At 41.2% G+C, this 24,011-nt stretch overlaps 1 protein-coding gene across 2 annotated transcripts in view; it reads left to right on the top strand.

Moving 5' to 3' along the window:
- The window catches only part of LOC126482398 (mucosa-associated lymphoid tissue lymphoma translocation protein 1 homolog), a 130,744-nt gene that overhangs the window by 45,407 nt on the left and 61,326 nt on the right, over positions 1 to 24,011 (top strand). For both annotated transcript variants that reach the window (XM_050106511.1, XM_050106513.1), the window contains exons 5-7: positions 10,442 to 10,534; positions 10,618 to 10,678; positions 22,517 to 22,765. In XM_050106511.1, coding sequence (XP_049962468.1) covers positions 10,442 to 10,534; positions 10,618 to 10,678; positions 22,517 to 22,765 — 403 coding nt within the window. The remainder of the gene's footprint in view (positions 1 to 10,441; positions 10,535 to 10,617; positions 10,679 to 22,516; positions 22,766 to 24,011) is intronic.

Raw genomic sequence — 24,011 nt, 5'->3', positions numbered from 1 at the left:
TCTCTAATAACCTCATTGTTGATGGGACATTAAACACTGATCTCCTCCTCTTTCGTTACTAGTAGTGGTACAAGTACCCCATGCCATCCACCACACAGTGGCTTGCAGAGTACGTATGTAGATGTAGATCTGCCCACTCCAGTATACAAACTTGTCTAGACTTCTTGATGACTTTATTAACTTCAGTAACCATTGTTACTGTGATGATATCACAATCATTAGTACCTTTCTCCATAATGCCACTGTCAAGCTCAGGCTTGTTTGTAGCTACAAGATTAAAAATATTTCTGTTGCTTGTGGGTTGTTGAACTCACTGCTGAAGACAGTTTTCAGAAAATTTATTCAGAACTACTTCACAAGTCTGTCTGTCCTTACCACCTGCAGTGAATCCACAGATGTTCTAGTTGGTCTCACGGCCTCAATTCGCCTGCGGATCTCTGTGAGGAAATCTTGAGTAGAGTGCAGGGGTCCAGTTTGTTGTGTGAAAAACTCTCCTGGTAGATGCAGGGGTTCGCCATACACTAGTTCTGCTGAAGATGTCTGTAGGTCTTCTTTTAGTGCGCTGCGCATTCCGAATAGCACTACCGGGAGGGTGTCAATCCGCGAATTGTCATGTGGCACATTATGGCGGCCTTCAAGGAATGGTGCAGATGCTCCACAATGCCATTTGGGGCTGCGTGGTATGGTGAAGTTCTTGTCAGGTGTATCCCATACAACCAGGCTATTGCACCAAAGATGTCCGTTTCCCACTGCCGTCCGTGTTCGGGTGTTACTTGTTGGGGACAGCCAAAACGTGAAATTCAACCGCCAGTGAAGGTGCGCACCACATTCTCGGCTGTCTGTGTTTCCAGTGGGAATACTTCTGGCCACCTGCTATTCCTGTTGATTGCTGTGAGGCAGTACTGGTAGTTACGGGCGACTGGGAGTGGTCCTACCACTTCTAGGTGGACGTGTGAGAACCGAGCCTCTGGGATGTCAAATCTTCCTAGCGGAGCTTGCAGGTGACGTGTTACTTTGCACTTTTGACAGGGAACACAGGTCTGAGTCCATGTACGGCAGTCCCTCTGTATATCAGGCCACACAAAATTCTGCGTTACTAGTACCCTCGTAGTGCGGATTCCTGGGTGGCTGAGTTCATGTAGAGAATCGAAAGCCCTTTGTCGTAGAGGGGCAGGTACGTTTGGCCGCTGTCGGCCTGCTGACTTGTCACAATATAGCAGCTCCTCAGTACGTAGCAGTGGTACGCGACGCAAGTGCAAAGCCGTCTTGCCTTTGAGCAAGTCCTTTAACTCTTCATCGCCATTTTGTGCTGCAGCTAGTTCGGCAAAACTCACGGACGCCACTCTAGACAAGGTGTCAGCAGTGACGTTTTTCGAACTGCTTATATGCCGGATGTCTGTTGTGAACTGCGAAATAAAATTTAGTTGATTGATTTGCACTGGGGGATAGTTATTTCTTGGCTGTGAAAATGCAAAAGTCAATGGCCGATGATCTGTGTATATGGTGAAAGCATGAATCTGAAGTCTCTGACTGCCTCATAGGCTGCTAGCAGTTCAGTGTAAAATGGTGGCCAAAAGCGCTGTTTCTCCGTGGTCTTGGAGAAGAAACTTAATGATTGCCAGCACACATTTACCTTCTGTTGTAAGACAGCGCTGACAGCACGGGATGAGGCGTCTGAGAAAATGGCTAACGGGGCATCGGCGATTGGGTGCGCAAGGAGAGTGGCCTGCTTGAGGCTTGTCTGGCAGGCTTCAAATGCTGTCTGCAATTCATCAGTCCACATGACAGGTGTGGAGCCACGCACTTTGGGGCCAGTGAGGGTAGCATGGAGTGGTACCTGGACTTCAGCAGCTCGGGGTAAGAAACGATGGTAGAAGTTGATCATCCCCGGATGACAATGCAATTCACACATTGTTTTTGGAGCTGGGTAAGTTGTGAGTGCGGTGATGCGCTCAGCTGGTGGGTACATACTGGTCGCGGAAACCCGAAATCCGAGGAATGTCACTTCCTTAGCCCCAATAACGCATTTGGCTGGATTTATGAGGATTCCATAGTCATCAAATCTTTGGAAAACCATGCGTAGATGTCTTTCATGTTCTTCTGTGGATGATGATGTCACCAACATGTCGGCGACGTATGTGAAACAGAAGTCCAATCCACACAAAACTTCGTCAATAACTCGCGAAGTTGCAGCCTCAGTTACCGTGTCCGCGATCTCTGCCAGCTTGCGCAAGTTCTCCTCTTGTGTCACTGCGAGCAGAGTGCAATGCATTTTCGGCGAGCGTGACATCTATATGAATCGTAGCAGAGGGTCCGGGACATCTGTTCCAGCCAAGGTGCGGAGATGTCGCAGAAACTGTGACGGCTTCCTATCGCCGGTTTCCTCCCTATGCAACAAGTGTTTTAAGCGCTGCGTGTTAGAGAGGGAGAGACGCCGAATGAGCTCGCATTTCAGAATTTCGTACTTCCCAGAAACCGGTGGGTTGGTGATCATATCACCGGCGGAGTGGCTGTCCAGTAGTGCCACCACATGTGCATATTTTGTGGTGTCTTGCGTTATCCCATCAGTGACGAAATGGCTTTCGATGTGCGTGAACCAAAGTGACAGACACTCTGTCCAGAGGACTGGTGCTTTGAGAGCCATGCGGTTCACTTGAGCAGCTGGTACTGTCCCGGGGGGTGGCGGCGGGTAGAAGGACTCGACGACCTTGGGGCTGCAGGCAGGTAATGGGATGGTCCTGCCCGAGGTGCAGATAGAACTGCCATTCACCGTAGGCAGGGGGGCGGCGGGGGTGCCAGGGAGACCGGCCGTGCACTTTCCTGGCAGCGCGCCTCCGCCCACTCTTGTTGTTCCGCGGTAGACAGTCCCCTTTCTTCCAGCCGTGTTCGAAACTGCTCCTCGTGTCACTGTTGTAGAGCGGCCATCTCTTCCATGTGTTTGTGCTGCTGATTGCACAGTAGCTGCTGCTATTGTACAAGTTGTTCCTGGTGGTATAATTGTTGCTGCAAGTGCTTCATCTCTTCTTGTTGCTGTCCTAACTGTTGTTGTAACTGCTCCATGATCCTTCGTCAGGGTCACCATTTTGTAGGTATTCATTAACTGTATACTTCACTTTAAGACACTGATACTTTATTTCCTCGATCGTCTACAATAGAAGCTGATTGACAACACTATTAACACAGTTACTACAGGTAGCATGCTTCCGACAACCACACACAGATGCTCGTGCCGCGGTAGTTGGAAGCCGACTGGCCACTGGAGATAGTGGTCTTCTGGCGTTGGCTATTCGCGACATTGCCGACTGGTTAGTGTGGAGCAACCAGCGAACTGGGGTCACTGCATACTCAGTAGATTAGTCACCTTCAGCTACTTTGCATAATCAGAGTGCTTCCACACTACTAAGCATAAACTTCCTTTGAATGATTCCGCAACTGTTATGTTGGAATTGGGTGGTTGGTAAAAACATCCAATGATTAACTCGAGTTCACCTAGGTCAATTACTCACTTCCAGATAACTTCACAGTCAGATGTAACTTTGAATGCAGTAAACATAATATTTTTGTCGATTTGCAATTTACACTTCTCCCCAATACCTATGGCATTTAACCTGTATTTTTGACATATGTCATGCCTTGTTCAGTATTTTGTAGTTTCCACTTCAATTTCCATCCAGCACTCAGTTCCGAGTATAATTTGGGCATGATGCCTTTTCTGGAGGGTGGTAAATTCAGGGACTTTGGTACAAATACTTCAGCAATTTACTGTTAAAAGTCTGATATTCAAAGTGTCTTTACTTTGTATGCTATCCGATTTCGCTCTCTGTATGTCGACTGGTGAGTGTTCATGAGGGAACCTCACACTATATCCTAGCCTAAAAACCCCCATGTGCACTTCACTATCTACCTGAGTGGCATGGCTTCTTTGAGGTTGCCCAAGGGCTGTATTTACAGTGATATCATTTCCTATACAGAATTTTTAGGAGGTCTTGTAGATTTCTTCATAGTGTACACCATTCTGTTCTATCTCATAAGTAGGTATTGTATGCATATCTGGAGACTTGGCCAGATGATACTCTAGATATCTTTACCTGATGCGCCTCAGACTAATTAAATGTGGATTTTTGGATGGGCTCCAGCTATGAAAGGTGACTTACGTTATTGCAGTACCTCAATACAGAGAACATCTCTCTGTCTTAATAGCATTTCTCCAGCATAGCAATAAAGTAGTGTTTGCGTCCTCATCCAGCATGATGCCACTCCTCATCACTGTCCCACCACCACCACCACCACCACCACCACCACCACCGCCAACAACAACAACAACAATTACAACCACAACCAATAAACTGGGCTGTTTTGTGAAGTTATCAGTTTCGCTCCAGACAAATGAGCAATGGAAATCATTGTGCATAGTGAATTAGAATTCATCTGTTTTAGTACCTACCATTTATCATGTAATGGTATCTTGCTATCTACTTGTTCACACAGATATTTTTCAAAGGTAATAATTACCTCCACCTGTAACAACAGAGGCCTGTTTACAATACCTTAGTAGCTTTACAATTAACACTTACTTGTCATGTAACTAACAGTTATTTTCAAGCCTTTAATCTATGTGATCAGCCCATGAAGAATAGTACAGTGGTTAGGAACCAACATTCACATTCTGGAGATTGTTGGTTCAAATCCCCATATAGATTTAAGTTTTCCGTGGTTTTCCTAAATTGCACACTGTACTAAAGTTCAAGAAGACAGCGATTCACACCTCCATATCTCTTGTCAGATGTAGTATTTTTGTGGCTCCCATTATTGCTTAAAGAAAATATGAGGCAAGTTTCTTCAAATACCTTACCATTCTTCACTAGTCTCCATATGTGATCTTTCACTGTTGAGCTCATAGTCCATGGGATGTTAAATCCTGATGTTCCCTGATGTTCCTTCCTTCTGTTAGATAATCAGATAATTGGTAGAAGAAATGGCAGATGAGGTATGTTTTTAATTTCATTTGAAATGATAGGGATTTCCAGTTTCTTGCTTTATGTTTGATGGGGAATTGTTGAATACTTCTGCGTCAGAGTACGTAATTCCACTCTGAACCCTTGATAAGAAGGAAAAGTGTAAATGAAAATTATTGTTATGTCTTGTACACTGCTCAGAAGAATTAGGGGGACATCAGTATCGGTGTGCAGTATGTGAGGCTAAATCTGTTTTGATACAAGCAGTATCTGTGGTCTTATTATATAGCTTGAGAGCTTCACTTTCAGTGTATGTGACAGCTAAAGTCATTCACCATGTATCTGCTGTGTTGTACTTTGCAGTATCAGATGACTCCTTCATACGAAGTGATTACCATTGTCCTAGTGTATCTCCAACTGTCGTCCCTCGGTTGTGGACATACTACAGGGAGGCAGGTCAGTACACAAGGCGAGTTGGACAAGGTTGCTGATGCATTACAGCCATGCGTGAAGACTGATACCTGGCCATCTCTGCAATGCAGCATCATATGTCTACCGCCAGAGCACTGCAAGTCAATCTCAGAAAGGCTACTGGAGTTGCTTTGTCTGATCAGACTGTAAGGAACAGATTATGAGGAATGACCTTATGACCCAACCTCCTGCTTGACATGCCAACAAAGCACAGCTCGCCTTTATTTGCGTTGTTCCCAGTCACTGGTGAGACTTGTTATTTACAGATGACTCTAGATTTCCTCTTACATAAGTTGATGTCTGTGTTCGTATGTGGAAATTCCATAGTGGGTGGTACCTGTCAAATGTTGTCCAGTAAATTGACAGATTCGGCCAAGTTCCTATGATGATGTGAGGAGGCCTCAGTGTTGACAACCATGCAGATCTTGTCATTGCCCATAGTCACTTTACCACCAAGAAATAAATCAGCCAGATATCCTTTTGGACCATGTCATGGCTGCTGCGTATGGTGGTGGCCTTGAATTCCTTTTATACATGATAACCCCTGTGGCGGTCGTCAAGGGGGATGTCTTGGACAATGAAGCAATGGAATGGCCAGCAGAGATTTCTAACCTAAATCTCATCAACCACGTATGGGACACGCTCAACGGACATGGGCGTGTTTGTCCTGTTCCATCACAGATTGTCAAGGGCTCTCCTTGAAGAATGGGAATGGATACCACAAGGTGACCCCCCTAGGCATATGTGGAGCATGCCACGTATGTGTCAGCCAGTGAAAAACACTCACTGAAGCTCCTAATGTCCGATGAAAAGCACCCAGTGTGACATCATGAATGATTGTTTCCAGTTTGTTTTCTACATCTTTGTTTTATACATCTGTCAGACACTTCAGTTCCTGTCACATTAATGAACAAGGTTGTAATGATGTTTTGTTGTGTACTTAATTTGTGAAAGATAGAAGTATAATTTGGTAACATATCTAATCCTCATTTATTCCTCAATGAAGTGTGGTAGATGCCCGAAGTTATGTTCCCCTAATTCTTTTGTGCAGTGTATTTTTATTGTGGAAATCAAATGTCAGCTGAATATGATCTTTTGTTCTCACCAACAGAAACTATTAAGAATTAAATGTATTAGGAAATGAGTGCAGCAGTTGCAACATCCTTAAGAAGGTATCTGCAAGATGTGTGGCTATCTCAAACTACCTGGCAAAATAAAAATGTGTACCAGACTGCAATTCGGATGTGGGACTGTTGCCTTTCACAGTCAGGATCTCTACCAATTGAGCCATCCAAGCATGATTCATGACCTGCCCTTACATCTCCACTTCTGTCATGCTTGACAGCTCAGAAGAGCATTCCATAAGAAAACATGGAGTTACAAGAAGGCAATCCTCTTGCCCTTAGATAAATAAAATGAGAAGTACAGCTAAGAGCAAGACACAGTAGACTAATCAACTTGATCAGTTTATCACTGTCATTTTATCGTACTATCGAGGGCCTGACCAAATGTGATTTGTCTGAGGACTCTGCCCTTCAAAACATGATCTAAATTGCATCTTTGAAGTGTTTCATTGTAAAATTCACCCAGAGACCACACTGAGCTGAAAATGAAATTGCCAACAGAAATGAGATCTTACTGCCTAAGACATTGCTTGTCATTATCTTCGAATCATGTGTCTGCCACTAGAGGATAATTCCTCTATATACGAAAAGCAGATTCCCAGTTTGTGTCGAGATTTTGATGCTTATTTACTGTTATGGTCACCATTGCTCTTGCAGTTTTATTTTTTTCCCAATTATGTTCAACTTTCAGACATCAGTGTAATCCACAAAACGGAATTAAAAATGCTTTACCGTGTCATTAAAGGTTTGAAAAATGAACTTTAAATACACTGTGCTCCCATGGAGCTAAAGAGCATTGACAAAACAATGTATAGTAAAGATACTGGGCACAGCATAGAACTACGTTTACTATAATTTTATATACATAAAATCTTTGGTATGTATGAAAAAATAGTAATCCAACATTAAGATTTTTTGTATGTTCCATGAATTCATACATTGCTGAGATCACTCTTGATGTGAAGTGTGTTAAGATTGTGATTACATACATTTACATGAATATTCAAATACCATTTACTACTAAACAGAATTACAGACAGATACTGCAGTATTACGAATAAAGCAATAAATGATCATTATTTTACACTTACATGCTGACATGCTCAGAACAGTGTGACAAACACAATTGTTACCATATTACAGAGCAATATACAAGGTGACCCAAAAGTCGGTTAACATTGGAAAATTCAACACAAAAATTAACTTGTTCTTGAAATGACACAGTATTTTATTGAAACAAAAAAAGTGCACAAGATGACCAACAGACGGTCATCTATGGTTTTATATGATACAAAAGCAATAATTAGTATAAAAGTTGATTTTTAGCAAAGACAGTGATCTTTATAACAAATGCTCAGGATGCCAGCCATCAGTCATCAAAAATATCTGTAGTTGAAGGACCATGTTGTGAACAGGACTGCACAGCGTATCAGTAAGTCTGGTGAGAAACTGTCATAAAATTTTGCCTTTTAGCATCCCTAATGAGGTTGGACAGCCATGGTAGACGTGCGACTTCATGTAACCCCAGAACCAATAAGCACAAGGATTGAGGTCTAGAGACCTGGGAAGCAAAGCATGAAACACGTGATGGCTCAGCACGTGATCCTCACCAAATGATATGTGCAGGAGATCTTTCACACACATAGGAGTATGAGGTGGAGTGCCATCCTGCATAATAGTTGTGTACTTTTCAGCAAGTATTTATCAGCCAGACTAGGGATGACGTGATTCTGTAACATATCGGTATATTTTGCACCCATCATGTTGACAGTTTGAAAAAGAGCGCCCTGCATTTGTTTGAAGAAACAGGATCCGATCATAATGGATATGGTAAATCCACACCACACCCTGACTTTCTCGCCATGCAGTGGGGTTTTCACCAAGTTCTAGGATTTTTGGTAGCCTAAATTCTGCAGTAGTGTGTGTTGACAGACTCTTAGTGTTTGAAATGAAAGACCCTCAGAGTGTGAAAGGGACCTCGTCAGTCCACAACACGCTAGACAACCAATTGTCATCTTCCCCCATTTTTTGAGGTGTCCACACCATAAATGCTCTCCGCATCACAAAATTATTGGCTGACAGTTTGTTTTGTACACTATTCTCAAGCAGCATCAATGACGTGTTGCTGTCCAGCGGCTTCTGTTGGCTGGTTCTTGCACTAAAACCCCATGTAATGCCTGTTGTCAAGTTTTACCTCTCTACCTTCATTGTTCAATGAATTAGAGCATTTTCAAATGTTAACAGACTTTTTGGTCACTCTGTATGATAAAAATCCAAATTCACACTTTGCAGTTGTCATACTGCTGGACAATATACAGGGTGTCCCTCCTAACTTGCTACCTTATATATTTCCAAAATGAAACAAAATGTGAAAAATGCACTTGGTTTGGGTTGCATCTATGTCAGGGGCTGACTCATTGGGCAGGAACACACACTTTCAGCATAGAATTAGGCTTTTTGAATAGCACGTGTATGTTTCTTTCTTTTGAAATGAAGACTAGAGGTATTATTGGTGACAACAGACTTGGTTTCACTGTTCTAAACCTCATACCTTTAGAAATGCGCACCTTTTAAAGAATGGCTATAGTGCCACAACTTTTTGCGTAATGCGCTGAACAAAGATTGCCTACAGTAGGCTGTAGGACAGTACAGGCAGCCTGTCTTACAGCATTAAGGCGGAAACTGTGGCATTGTTTCCATTGTTTAAAGTCTTAAGTATTCCAGAAGGTATGAGATGTAGAGCAGTGAAACCAAGCCTGCCATCACTAATTGTACCTATAGTTTTCATTTGGTAGAAAAAGTATACATGTGTCATTTAAAAAAAAAAATGTAACTCTGCATTGAAAGTTACATTTGTTTATTCATAAGAATTGTGTATTCCTGTCCATTATATAAGCCCCTGACATTCATGCATCTGTGACAAATTGCATTTTTCACATTTTGTTTCAGCTCAAGAATATATGAGGTGACAGAGTTAGGTGGGACACCGCTTATATTAAAAATTCATAGACAAACTATACAGTGACTAAATGAAAATAACTTGATCGGTGTAAAGCATTTGTGTTAACATTTGACAGTTATTGAACTGTTTAGCTATATCTTTCCTTTAGATAGCTTCCCTTCATGAATTCCTCGACAAGCTAAAATGGGTGATGTAAGAGAAATTGGGAGAGTTTAGTTTTGAAAAGGGATTCTTTATTCCTTAATTTTTTTTAAGTTCTTTGAGAAGACAGTTGCTAACTAGAACGGTAAACTATGAAAACAGAAAGAGAACAAAGTTGAAATGAAAAGCTTTTGATTCCCGTACAGAAACCCTTCACTCTGCTTACAGTCATATATTAATAATGGAGAAAATTTCAATACACTAATACAAAGCTGATGTCAGTGAATGAGATGGAATGCAATCTCAGCCTTTCAGAGCTTGAGATGCATCTTCAAATTCAGGAGAAAATATTTTGGTGATCTGTAACACATTTAAATAACAAATTATGATTATGGAATGCTGGATTGTCTAGTTCATAACTGTCATTATTCTGGTTGTAGAATCAACTCCCACGCCATATTTTGATATTCTTAGCACATTGCTGAGAGCTTTAGAATTCAAATCAGGTATTTTTTGTTAAACTGAAGTAAGAAAGGGAGTTTTTGCCTTTGTTGCACATTAATAGATTTGTACAGACCGATAGCAGATGAGAAATAAGCTGCACAAATTCTTTTCTGTTGTCTTTATCTCTTGTTGGAATGTATGTTGATGTAAAGTGAAGAATTTGATAAATATGTTCAGAGTTTCATTTCAAGAATGTGAAACCATTCGGACAATGTTTCCTCCTTATTTTAAAAAATGTTTTATGTTAGCTTTAATTTTTACTGATAAATGTTTTCTGTCGCAAGGTGGAAAATGCATCACTTGAAGATGGAGGGCTCTATAGATGCCATATAAGCAATATTCAAGCTGAGGTGTGGTCAAAGGAAGTAAAAGTGACAGTAAGTCCGGCACATTCATAAACGTAGTCAAAACTGGATGTATAAATGATCCTTTTAATGAGTCCATCTTGATTGTTTTATAGGTATATCCTGAACCAAATGCTGAATACGAGATAGGGAGACAGCTGCTACCAAGAATAAGAGGTATGAATTTTTTATTTCCTCCCTATCAAGGGTATCTGATATTTTGCCATAAGCAGAGTTCTCCTTATAAAGTATACAGCAGTATGCCAAAAATAGGGAACAGAAGGAAAGTAATGCTCATATGAGTTTTCTTAGTTTTCTTAAACTATTTCTTGTGAATACAATTAAATAGAAGCTTAGGAATTACACAGAATCTTTTCAGCATTTAATGGTATAAGAATTATGTCAAAATATGAAGAATAAGGAAGTCCATATGTAATAATCACCAAAGAAAATATATTTTATTAAAAAAATTGGAGTTGTTGAACTAAAATTAAAAATATTTCATCTGTTGTGACTTTTGTATGATGGCAGCAAGAAAATTGAATGTTTTAGTCGTACGACAGGTGTGTTGTAAATATTCTTCAACTATTATGGGCACTAGGTTGAATCCAAAATAAAATTCTGTGAACATTAGTGTCGAAGAGGATTGATAAAATGCAGTCCTAAGATACTAACAAAAGGGAGACTATGCCATTGACTCATACCATTAAAAATTCACTCATGTATTTATGGTTAAATGACAGGCTTGTGGAATTCTGTTCACAATCTCAGATCTTGCAGGTTGAGGATTTTGCTCCTTTGGGCGTGCTTCACTTGGTTGTGGCATACTCGAGTGGGAATGCTCGAGTGGACAGGCTATGGTGGAATCAGGCATCATGGGGAGAGGGCGGCAGAGGCCACCAGGTCTGGCTCTGTGTGTACATAAACTGTTGTTGCTTCTGATATGCTCCCTTCAGCTGATGGAAATGTACTCTGAGCAATTTAGGTATGCTGCACTTAGAGCAATTTAGCTATGTTGCAGATGTACATCCTTGCATAGTAGTGTCTAATTGTGATATCATTATGATCTATAGGAAAAGAGCTTGCTTGAATCAACAATGAAAGTTTGGAAACAAAAGTTTTGCAGAAAAATTAAGTAATAACCAGCTTTTATAATGATGTACATGAAATGTATTCACCATTGCAAATATGGATAACCATCAGCTTTATAATGGTATGACAACGATGAAAATTTGAGCCAGACGAGAACTCTAATCCAGATTTCCCACTTGTTGCGAGCAGTTGCCCTACCGTGCAGCTGTCCGAGCGTGACTCATGGCCAGACCCAAACTTCCATATGTTGTCAACCATGTGTCTACAACCTGTACTCATACATCCATTATGTATATTTCCATACGGGGGAGACATATTACTTGAAAGTCACTCGCCTGGTGTCACCGGATAAATGGTATTTTGCAGTGCCTGTGTTATTTCGAATTACGATGCAATGTTTCATCAGACATGTAAGCATGTCCGAAAGAACAGGCACTGCAGTGACTACAGTTGTCATGTAATACATGAAATGTATTCGCAGTTGCAAATACGGACAACCATCAGCTGTGTAATGGAATGATAACAATGAAAATTTGTGCATATTTATAATGATGGTCAGTCTCGGAATGAAACATTACATTTCTGTTTTTATAACATCATATGTCGTATTGATTCAAATTTAAATGCATGAATGTTACCACTTAACAAATTAAAAATCTAACAAAAATGAAATCATCTCCAAATTATTCTCTGGTAGCATAATACTTTCAATAAATTGTCAGGTTACCAGTCACTCACTTTAGATCAAATTTGCTTCACCTAACCAAAATTAGGTCCCCTGCTGCACTAAAATTTCTTTTACTAGCTACATTTGAAGCTGGAACATAAAATACTCTTTTTTGCTAAGATAGTCAGCTTGGGAAAGAGAATACTGTTACACTTCAACCACCCAAACAGACCATTACCACCACCATTCATTCCATTTAAGTACAAGTTAACCTCACCGGCTGATTGATTATCTTATGACCCACAGTACTCGAAGTGTAGCCGCACAGAATTGCATCAGCGATCTAAAAACGACCATACCAGTGGAAGTGCTCAAACCACAAACAAATCAGTAGTGCAGTTATGCAGATGTATGTGCATTCAGTGACTAAATCCCCTCCAGCTGTGATTTTAGAAGTGGAGACATACAACCTGCCTGTTGCATCCAATGGACTCTGAAAAGTTTGTTTAGTTAAGGAATGTAGGTTGTTATGGGAACAGAGTGGTGGAAACTACAACAGCTTGAATGCCAAAGAACTGCATGAATATAGCTTTCCTCAGAAATGAACATAACCAGTTGTTGTTGTTGTTGTTGTTGTTGTTGTTGTTGTGGTCTTCAGTCCAGAGACTGGTTTGATGCAGCTCTCCATCCTACTCTATCCTGTGCAAGGTTCTTCATCTCCCAGTACCTACTGCAACCTACATCCTTCTGAATCTGTTTACTGTATTCATCTCTTGGTCTTTGTCTGCGATTTTTACCCTCCACGCTGCCCTCCAATACTAAATTGGTGATCCCTTGATGCCTCAGAATATGCCCTACCAACCGATCCCTTCTTCTAGTCAAGTTGTGCCACAAATTTCTCTTCTCTCCAATTCTGTTCAAGACCTCCTCATTAGTTATGTGATCTACCCATCTAATCTTCAGCATTCTTCTGTAGCTCCACATTTCGAAAGCTTCTATTCTCTTCTTGTCTAAACTATTTATCGTTCATGTTTCACTTCCATACATGGCTACACTCCATACAAATACTTTCAGAAACGATTTCCTGACACTTAAATCTATACTCGATGTTAACAAATTTCTTTTCTTCAGAAATGCTTTCCTTGCCATTGCCAGTCTACATTTTATATCCTCTCTACTTTGACCATCATCAGTTATTTTGCTCCCCAAATAGCAATACTCATTTACTACTCCCAAGGCTGTCAGTAGTTCTAATGGAATGTTGTCTACTCCAGGGGCCTTGTTTCGACTTAGGTCTTTTAGTGCTCTGTCAAACTCTTCACGCAGTATCATATCTCCCATTGCATCTACATTCTCTTCCATTTCTATAATATTGTCCTCAAGAACATTGCCCTTGTATAGACCCTATATATACTCCTTCCATCTTTCTGCTTTCCCTTCTTTGCTTAGAACTGGGTTTCCCCCTGAGCTCTTGATATTCATGCAAGTGGTTCTCTTTTCTCCAAAGGTCTCTTTAATTTTCCTGTAGGCAGTATCTATCTTACCCCTAGTGAGGTAAGCCTCTACATCCTTACATTTGTCCTCTAGCCATCCCTGCTTAGCCATTTTGCACTTCCTGTAGATCTCACTTTTTAGGTGTTTGTATTCCTTTTTGCCTGCTTCTTTTACTGCATTTTTATATTTTCTCCTTTCATCAATTAAATTCAATATCTCTTCTGTTACCCAAGCCTTGCTGTGCTGGTACTGCGAACGGCTGAAAGCAAGGGGAAACTACAGCCGTAATTTTTCCCGAGGGCATTCAGCTTTACTGTATGGTTAAATGATGATGGCGTCCTCTTGCGTAAAATATTCCAGAGGTAAAATTGTCCCCCATCTGGATCCCTCGGGTGGGGACTACTCAGGAGGACGTTGTTATCAGGGAAAAGAAAACTGGTGTTCTACGGATCGGAGCGTGGCATGTCAGATCCCTTAATCGGGTAGGTAGGTTAGAAAATTTAAAAAGGGAAATGGATAGGTTAGAGTTAGATATAGTGGGACTTAGTGAAGTTCGCCGGCAGGAGGAACAAGACTTCTGGTCAGGTGAATACATGGTTATAAATACAAAATCAAATAGGGGTAATGCAGGAGTAGGTTTAATAATGAATAGGAAAATAGGAATGCGGGTAAGCTACTACAACCAGCATAGTGAACGCATTATTGTGGCCAAGATAGATACGAAGCCCATGCCTACCACAGCAGTACAAGTTTATATGCCAACTAGCTCTGCAGATGACGAAGAGATTGATGAAATGTATGATGAGATAAAAGAAATTATTCAGATAGTGAAGGGAGACGAAAATTTACTAGTCATGGGTGACTGGAATTCGATAGTAGGAAAAGGGAGAGAAGGAAACGTAGTAGGTGAATATGGATTGGGGGGAAGGAATGAAAGAGGAAACCGACTGGTAGAATTTTGCACAGAGCATAACTTAATCATAGCTAACACTTGGTTCAAGAATCATAAAAGAAGGTTGTATACATGGAAGAAGCCTGGAGATACTGACAGGTTTCAGGTAGATTATATAATGGTAAGACAGAGATTTAGGAACCAGGTTTTAAACTGTAAAACTTTTCCAGGGGCAGATGTGGACTCTGACCACAATCTATTGGTCATGAACTGTAGATTAAAACTGATGAAACTGCAAAAAGGTGGGAATTTGAGGAGATAGGACCTGGATAAACTGAAAGAACCAGAGGTTGTAGAGAGCTTCAAGGAGAGCATTAGGGAATGTTTGACAAGAATGGGGGAAAAAATACAGTAGAAGAAGAATGGGTAGCTTTGAGAGACAAAATAGTGAAGGTAGCAGAGGATCAAGTAGGTAAAAAGGTGAGGGCTAATAGAAATCCTTGGGTAACAGAAGAGATATTGAATAACATAACCAGTAAGTGTTTTTAATTGTGGCAGTCTTTACAAAGTGAATCAGTAACAGGATTATTTTGAAAATGAATTTTATTAAACAGCAATACCTTCAGAATCCGTATACAGTGTAGTGCTATTATAAACTATTTGCAATGTCTTGACTATGTCAGCAACTCAAAGCATTTACTATAACACTTAAAAGGTATATCCATATTTTATATCATGTCACTTGCACAAAACTTCTCGATTTTCATTTTCAATTGTGTGTTGTGGCTTATAGTCTTCAAGTGGATATTGAATTCTTGAAATTCCCTCACTTTTCAGGTAGCTGCATAGAGATACAGTCTTCCAAAAGTTGTTGGACAAACAAATTGAAAGTTCGTGCTCCACATCCATGAGAATGGGCTCAGATGTTCCCAGAGTCATTCTGAAATAGCTGTAGAAGCTAAGTGGATGATTAATTAGTGCTTCTCTTCTTTTATACAGTACATTAATGTGTTCTTCCTCATTTTCTGCCATCTCAGCCTTTGCCTTAGCAAAAGAGAGTTTTCACAAAGATAGAGGTCAACTGTAGATTAGATCTAATTCTAAGGCAAATTCTAGAGAATATTATTAAATTTGGGTTTGGTACACATCACCTCTATATAGACTTCAAAGCAGCATACAGTAGTATAGATAGCAATAAGTTATATCAAGTCTTGGTGTAATTGGGAATCCCACAAAAAAATTGGTAAGGCTAATGAGAAAGGCAACGAGCAAGACATGAAGTGGCACAAGCACTGGAAGAGTGACGTCTGATACACTATACATAAAAAAACAGGGTACTGCTAGGAAATACACTGACCTGTCTTCTTTTTAATGCTGCCCTGGAGAAGGTGATGAAAGGTGTAAAAATTTTGAGCTGGGTACAATCTTCCATAAATCAGCACAGATATATATTTATATGGATGACATATAGTGGCAAGAACCTGAAAACCAATGGGAGAAACATTTGTCTTCCTTGAACAGGTTAGCAGGCACATTGTATTAAACATCAGCCAGCAGCAAGCAAAATACGTGGCTGCCAGAAAGGCAGTCAAGGAAAACATACCAGCCTCAATGACAGTGGGATGGAAAACTATACTTTTGAGGGAGTTGAGCAGTTCAGGTATCTGAGTTTTACAATCACCTACTCAAACAACATGTCTTAAGAAATCAAACAGAGACAAATAGCAGCCAGTAGAGCATATTTTGCTGTAACTTTATCACCAAAGCTCTAGATCTGCAACACCAACCTACTCATCTCCAAAACTCTTATTAGATGATTGCTCACATATGCCTTGCAAAACTGGTACCCCAGCATTCAAAATAAAAATTCTTGGAAGAATCTTTGGCCCAATTTGTTAAAAAGGAGTACGAAGAAAAAGACACAGAGGTGTACATAATTCATGAAGACCCACCTATCAGACGGATAGTGAAATCATCCAGACTGAGATGGACTGAGCATGTAGCATGGATGAGTAATGTGGAAGTATCCAAAAAGCTATTACAAGGAAATCCAGGAGAACAGAGAGGGTGTGGTCAGCCAAGGATCAGACGGGAGGATGGAGACAGTGAGGATCACTGGAAAATGGTTTATAGAAATTGGAGAGCCCTAGCAATGGACTGAGATAACTGGTGGAAAATTATTAAAGAGGCCACAGCTTATAATGAGCTGTGGAGTCACAAAAGTATGAAACTAAGTAGGTTACAAATACATGACATTCTGAGTGCGAACATCTGTGAAATCGTCTGCTTCTGTCCGTATGTTGCTAGTTCGTGCCAGATAAAAAGTAAATCACATCTGTAACATACCAAAAATAGTTAAACGATACCAAAATTTGTTTTGTTTGTGACGTATGTTGTTGAGAAATATGAAACATAAAACCAAGTCATATGCAGTGTGACTGCATTGAGATTTAAATGTGACTCATTTGCAGTTTCCACTCTTCCTCCTCCCCCAGCTCAGGCAGCGTGATGTGACAACGGTGATAGTGTAAAGCCAGGATAGAGAGCTGTGGCCTTTATGCCAAAATCTTGGTCATCCTTGATATAGACTATGCATTCCTGTTCAGGTGTTTTTTTAGTATCGAACAGTTATTCAGTCTCCATGCCCAACCAGCATATCAATACACTGAACACATCAGAGATATCTAGGCTACATACTCTGTCCGCAGCTTGCTCCCATGTGAGTGTTGCTGTAGCTGTAGCTGCAAGCGTGTAACATGCAGCCAGGCTCTGACATGAGCATGCCAGTAAATACTGCAGCCCAGCTCTTGCTAGCCAGTCTGCCACTAATCTTTGAAGCCTTTAGTTATCCACCATTGAACAGTAGGTTTACGACCTTGCCTGTCCTACGTTTGTGGCTTGGACTGGTCCCTGGACTGTTGTATACACTTAAGACGACTTGGTTACAGTCTTGACTTGTTTTTGGTTAGCCATTCACTCTGTGCACTCTGCCATCATCAACCTCAGGAACCACTTCCTTGTTGTGCTGGACTTGGTGTTACTGCCAGTGCAAGTGATCATAAACTGTGTTTTACCTATGTAGAGTAGGATAGAAAAGTATTGACGAGTACTTTCTCATCATGCCACTGTCTTGAGTGAGGCAGAAATTGCTGTTATGACCGCTACAAAACCAGCAACATCCAACACCTGAAGTTCCCTCAACTCCCTCTCCGCCATTCACTTGCTATAACAAGGCAGATGAGTTTTGGGAGATGTATTTATATAGTTTTGTTCTTCATTGCAAGGCAGGTCAAGTCCTAGACCCAGAATGTCAGAGTGCACTCTTAGTGCCTTCTACTAATAAACTGTACAAAGTGATGCAAAAACTATGCTCACTCTCAGACCTCAGTGGTGTAAGCTTTTAGGGTGTCTGTGGTTTGCTGATGGGCTATTATGGTCACCACCACATAGTTGTAATTAGGCTCAAATTTAACCAGTGTGCTAAGCAACATAAGCAGGTATATACGGCATGGGCTGTCGTCTTGCAAGGTGTAGCATGCAAGCGTGATTTTTCTGTAAACAGTGTACTGCACCATACGCCAAATTATTAAGCTTTATTAAGCTGTTTATAGATGAGTTGTGTGAAAGCTTTAGAGCGATGTGCTAAAACACTCATGAAGTAAATGTGTCAACACAACCTGTGTTTCATGATTCTTCTGATGTCAGTGTTGTTAGTATTTGCTGTTGTGCTCTACAATCGACTGATGACTTCTAGACAGTGTCATTACGTGATTTACTTAGTACCCATTTTCCCAGTAGACCAGCAACATGGGATTCAGTAGTTAGCAATCCTCCACCCTCTTCATCAGTAGAAACGCACAGTTTCCTCCCTATCATGTTAAAGGGTCACTGAAAAGTTCAATCCATCAAATTGTGTCCCAATTACAGCCCCTGGGAGCAACAGCATCACTGCTCTTTCTGTGACATCACCTTTTTCGCATGCCACAAACCAGGGCATCTGCTGAGTGTCGGCCTCAGCCAACAACAACATCAGCCATCAGCACACTGCATGCTATCTTGCCATTGCCCATAGCAGCAGCAGAGAGGATGCAGAGGCTCATGTTGGAACTGGGCATTAGTGGAGCAACAGTGGATTTCCACTTGGACACAGGCGTGGTTATGTCTCTGATTAATGAGGACATGTACCAGGGCATTGGCTCGTCACAGCTATAGTACCCTTACCTCAGAGTGGTGACATAGAATGGCCAGTCAGTCTCATGGCAGGGTGTAGTGCCTGCACAGCCTATAGCTTTTGTCTGAGCTGGTGCAAGCTCATGGTGTGTGTAGTTGCCTCAATAAATGTAGTTCCTTTGAGGTGAGTGTCAAGTACTTGGGACATATGTTAAGTAAAGAAGAGCTAACTTCCTCACAGGATCATGTGGTCGCAGTCACAAATTTACCAGTTCCTAAGAAACTGAGAACTCCAGTTGTTCCTCTAGATAGTAAAGTTTATTCCTAATGTGGCCCAGATTTCCCACTCACTTAATAACTTGCAGAAAAAGGTGTTAAACTTCTGTGGTCAGAGGTGAGCCATAAAGCTTTCTTGCAATTTAAAAAATTCTTTGTCTGCCCCTTGCTTAGCAACATTCCATCTGTGCAAACGCTTGGCTCTTGCCACTGATGCATTTGGTTGTGGTTTTGGTGCAGTTCTGTCCCACAAATATGCCAGTGGCACAGAACAGCCTATTACATTTCCTTCTAAAACATTAAATGCCTCATAAAGGAATTTTTCACACATTTAGAAAGAGAGGGATACAGTGTCAAGAAGTTTCACATCCATCTGTATGGTACTGAGTTTCACCAATCATGAGCCTCTCATTTTGCTATCTGGCCCCTGTTAAGAGCTTCCCGGTAAGACCACGTAGTGGCTGCAACAGTGTGCAATGTTCCTGAGTAATTATAATTATGAGATCTATTATTGATCCACCACATAGCACTCCAACACAGACACACTTTCCCACTTGCAGTGTGGCCCAGGTGCAGAGTTTGATAGGCACAAAGTGCTGTGTTTTGTCTTACACACAAATCAGTGACTCACTCAACAAATTTCCCAATGCAGCATGTGAAGTAGCCATGGAAAAAAGATGTGATCCAGTCCTCCATAGTGTTTTTTTCTGTTGTATGGTGAGGTTGGCTGGAGTACCAGCCTACGGATACAGATCGGTCTTGATGCACCTATTTTTCCATATGGCTCCGATAAAGTCATATTGTTGGCTATAGACAATTCTGACTGCTGGGTGGTAGATCCTCCCACACTCCACCCACGCATATTGAAGCTCCTCCACACTGCACCTTGGGGAATGCACAGAATGAAGGCAATAAAGTAGTGTCATGCATATTGGCCTTGTGTAGATGACACCACTGAACACACCATCCAGAACTGCCAGACCTGTGCCCACAACTAATCCACCCTAACACAGCATTTCAACCCCTGGCCATGCCATGACCATCCCTGTCAAAGAGTGAATGTTGAATTCACTAGATGATTCTGGGGAGCAGTGAGGTTGCTAGTTGTTGATGTCTCTAACTTTCCATATGTGGCAGTGATGGCTACCACTAATGCAGCAGCTATTACGCATGCATGTCCCTCATATTGGCAACAGGGGGCACCTTTCGCTCTTGTTTGTTACAACAGCACTCAGCCCATAGCATTTTCCTTTCACATTTCTGTCAGCACAATGGCATTGAGCGCCTGACCACCGACACTTTCCATCCTGCAGCCAACTTGGAAGCCAAACAGATAGTCAGGATCTTCAAAATGCAGATACATAAAATAATGATGGCAGCCAACTGGGGAAACATTCACCAGCTCCTTTGCCACTGTTGGTCCTCCCCAGTAAATGGATGTAGCCTCATCAAAATTTTACATGGGTGCAAACCTCTCATGCTTTTTCATTTACTGAGCTTGACTCAGTGGGACCACCACTCACGCATACAGGCTTACCACTGTATGGGCTCGCACGTCTGGCTTATCTTTTGGCTGAAAATCTGGGGTCCCGAAGTGGCATTATCAGCAATAAGGGAGACAATTGTTTGAGTTTTTGGCCAGCCAAAAACAGTAGGTCCGGCATTGGAATCAGCTCCATCCACATTGTGACTTACTGTCCCCCCATTCCCCTCAGCTGCTGACTGGGCACGCCCTTCGCAACCGTGCCAGCGACAAGCCTCCCCACCAGCCTGGCTGTGACCACTATTACCTACACCCTGTGTTAGGTGTCAACAGTGAGTCAACGATGACCAGCAATGGCAGCTGGTAGAGGTAGAAGCATTTCTTCCTGTGGACCTCTTTTGGCTCCCACTGCCACTACCGTTGGATCCCTTACCATTTGAGCATTTTCAGAATGAGTTACCTGTGGAGGCCCAACCATTCATCCAATCCCCACCACGGGCAGCCTCCAAGGCCCAAGGTGCGATCCTGAATCTATTGATCAGCCAGGATTCCCGTAGACAGCACTGTCATCCAGCCCAGCCGATAACATACAGCAACTACCACAGGAGCCTTTGGCAATTTCTGTCTCCCCCGTCCATGGCGAAGTCAGCACAGGATGGACCATTTAAGATCCTACATGCCAGTTAAAGGGCATAAGAGTTTATACTGACAGTGATTCCAATTCCCTACCCAGCCTGAGTACTGATCAGCAGAACATGTCAGAGATACTCAGGCCACAGCTTGATTCCTTATGAAGGCTGACACAGTCACAACAGGTCGCATGTTACTGTCTACTGACTCAAGTAAGCTAACCGGTCTCTTATTAGTCTTGGTTATGCACCATTGAACAGTAGAATTTTGAGTTTGCATTTACTACATTTGTAATTTTGATTGCTCTTTGTGCTGTTATAAATGCTTAAAATTACTTTCAAGTTGCGATATAGTTGCAGTAATGTCCTCCAGTGATCCAGAAATTATGTACTTTATTTTATTATGAAATGAATCATGGGCCACAAATTTTTATCAATTAGGTTATTAAGTTTGGTTGGTGATGACCACCTTCAGAAGATGGTCATCATTGGCCAAAATTAATAACCTAATTGACGAACATTTGTGGTCACTGACTGTACTTATAATGAAATAAGTATGACAACTGTGTTACACTCTTGACCTACTTTTGGATAGTCATTCACTTTGTGCACTCTGCTGTTATCAAACTCAGGTTCCGTCGGTCTTTGTTACCACCAGTGACAACAATCATAAACTGTGTTCTACGTAAGCAGAAAAGGATAGAAAAGTTTTAGAATTTAATTTTTAAATTCTGATGAATGAGTCTTTAACTGGTTGCTGGCAAGTATCAGGCAGGAAACTGTAACCCCAAAATATTCACAACGTAACTAAAAGAGCGCCTTATTGGCCACCAATAAAATTTATGAGAATATTTAGATTGTGGGATGTAGAATTCAGTTAATGGTAATTGTTCATATTAAACAAGATACAAATCATGTTCTGTGTAAAGTTACATACACATTTAGTGTGAAGTATTTGATAAAGTGAGCAGAAAAGCAGCTGCTTTATATTTAAAATTCTCACAGAAATCAACGTGAGCGGCTTAGTAGGTCTCAGCACGAAATAAACAACTCACAAAGTTTGTATTGTTGTGCTTTTTAAAAGATAATTTCATTATCTCCTTCCATAACATGAGATCAGATTGTTTATTCTATATATAGAGTCAGAACTAAATAATAATAAATTTTGGTTGTATAAAATTATACATATTGTGCTGACAGAGTAATAGTTGGAGAGTATCTGAATATGGTACATGTGTAGGTGTTGCATGTTTCATTTTAATTTCATGTTTATTTTCTTTATCAATTACTTATTTGTTCTGTTTGTTGATAGAACCAGTTCCAGCGAAAGTTGCTCTACTTATTGGAAACAATTCATATGAGAGAGTCAATGCCTCACTGCCTACAGCTACAGAAAATTCAAGACTTACAGATCTGATAATGCCTTGTAATGATGTTGAGACTTTATCTTCAATACTTTCAAAAATGGGATTCAGAGTTCTGGCATTCCATAATCTTACAAAAACTGAGATGAGAAATGCTGTAAAACTTTTTTGCAACATGTTGCAAGAAGGGTCTTACGGTAAGTTAAGATCTATGTTATCATAATCGTGTCCCAGCTGTGCTTATAAATAGCAATATCTTTAAAATATTTTTTTATATATATTCTGTACACCACTGGGTTGATAAAACATTTTAAATACATTAAATATTAAAGTCCAAAGATATTATAAATGCCTCTTTTAGCGAAGACTAAGATTGTGGGTGTACAGTTGTTGAGGTACTGGACTTGCATTTGAGAGAAAAGGATTCAAATCTTCACTCAGCCATCCAGATTTAAGTTTTCCTAGTTTCCCTAAATTAATTAAGATTTATGCCGAGATGGTTCTGTAACGTACTCACCCCAAGATGCTACATCGTCAAGGCATAGTAGCCTTGTGAAGAAAAGCACCTGACAGCACTCTGAGGAAGGGCTGCTGCCACCACATGTGAAAGAAATGTGCCCATGAGTGAGTGACCTCCACTGTGACTGCCACACATCCCCCACTGTATGCCAGGAGTGTAAAAATCCTTGACACTCAGGCAGCAGTGTCCCTGCTGTTGAGAAGTGTTGAAGGAGTGCAGACTCACATTGTCGAACTGGAGAAATGGAGACGTTATCATATACAGCAGTGGAGATGACAATTGGGTGGATTCACAGGATACAGGATGTCAGTGTTTAATAGACAGCATATATTTTGCCAGGGCAAGGGAAGTCTTTTTAACAGGTGTAGCCTCCTGCTGAGAGAATTGTGGGAGCAATAGCAGTACAAACACATTGTTAAAATGGAGTGAAATGGGGTGTTTGAAGGTGGAAAGGGGAGGGGGAGAGGAGATGACAGATGAATTACAGGACATCTGTTCTTAACTGGCAACATGCAGTGTGCCCAGACATTTCAGCTACAATAAAGTCTGTTTGTGTTCTTCCTCTTATAGCATGAGAATAATGGATGGTACAAAATATTGAACAAGTATGGTGAACAATAATTTGATTGGCCAGAAGAAGAACACAAGCTAGCCAATCAGCCGTGCTGTCATGCCCACAAAGATAGATCTGGAAAATGCAAAGAGCATGCTGTGGAAGGACAATTGTTGCCGAAGCTGGAGAGGACTCTTGTTGTCGAGACACAAAAGGGACACTTCCTGGCAAGAGTCAAGAGAGGACACTTGGCTGCAGAGTGTCTTCTAGTGCATTGCCAGTGCAGGAAATCCAGCTCTGGCCATTGCCGAGAGACATGCGTTCTGCTGCACCGACTACGCAGCAGCTGCTGGGAGATAATGAAATCCAC

Source organism: Schistocerca serialis, chromosome 5 (assembly GCF_023864345.2).
Source record: "Schistocerca serialis cubense isolate TAMUIC-IGC-003099 chromosome 5, iqSchSeri2.2, whole genome shotgun sequence".
Lineage (NCBI taxonomy): Eukaryota > Metazoa > Arthropoda > Insecta > Orthoptera > Acrididae > Schistocerca > Schistocerca serialis.
Note: the sequence above shows the minus strand (reverse complement) of the source record. Positions and strands in the feature narration are given on the sequence as shown.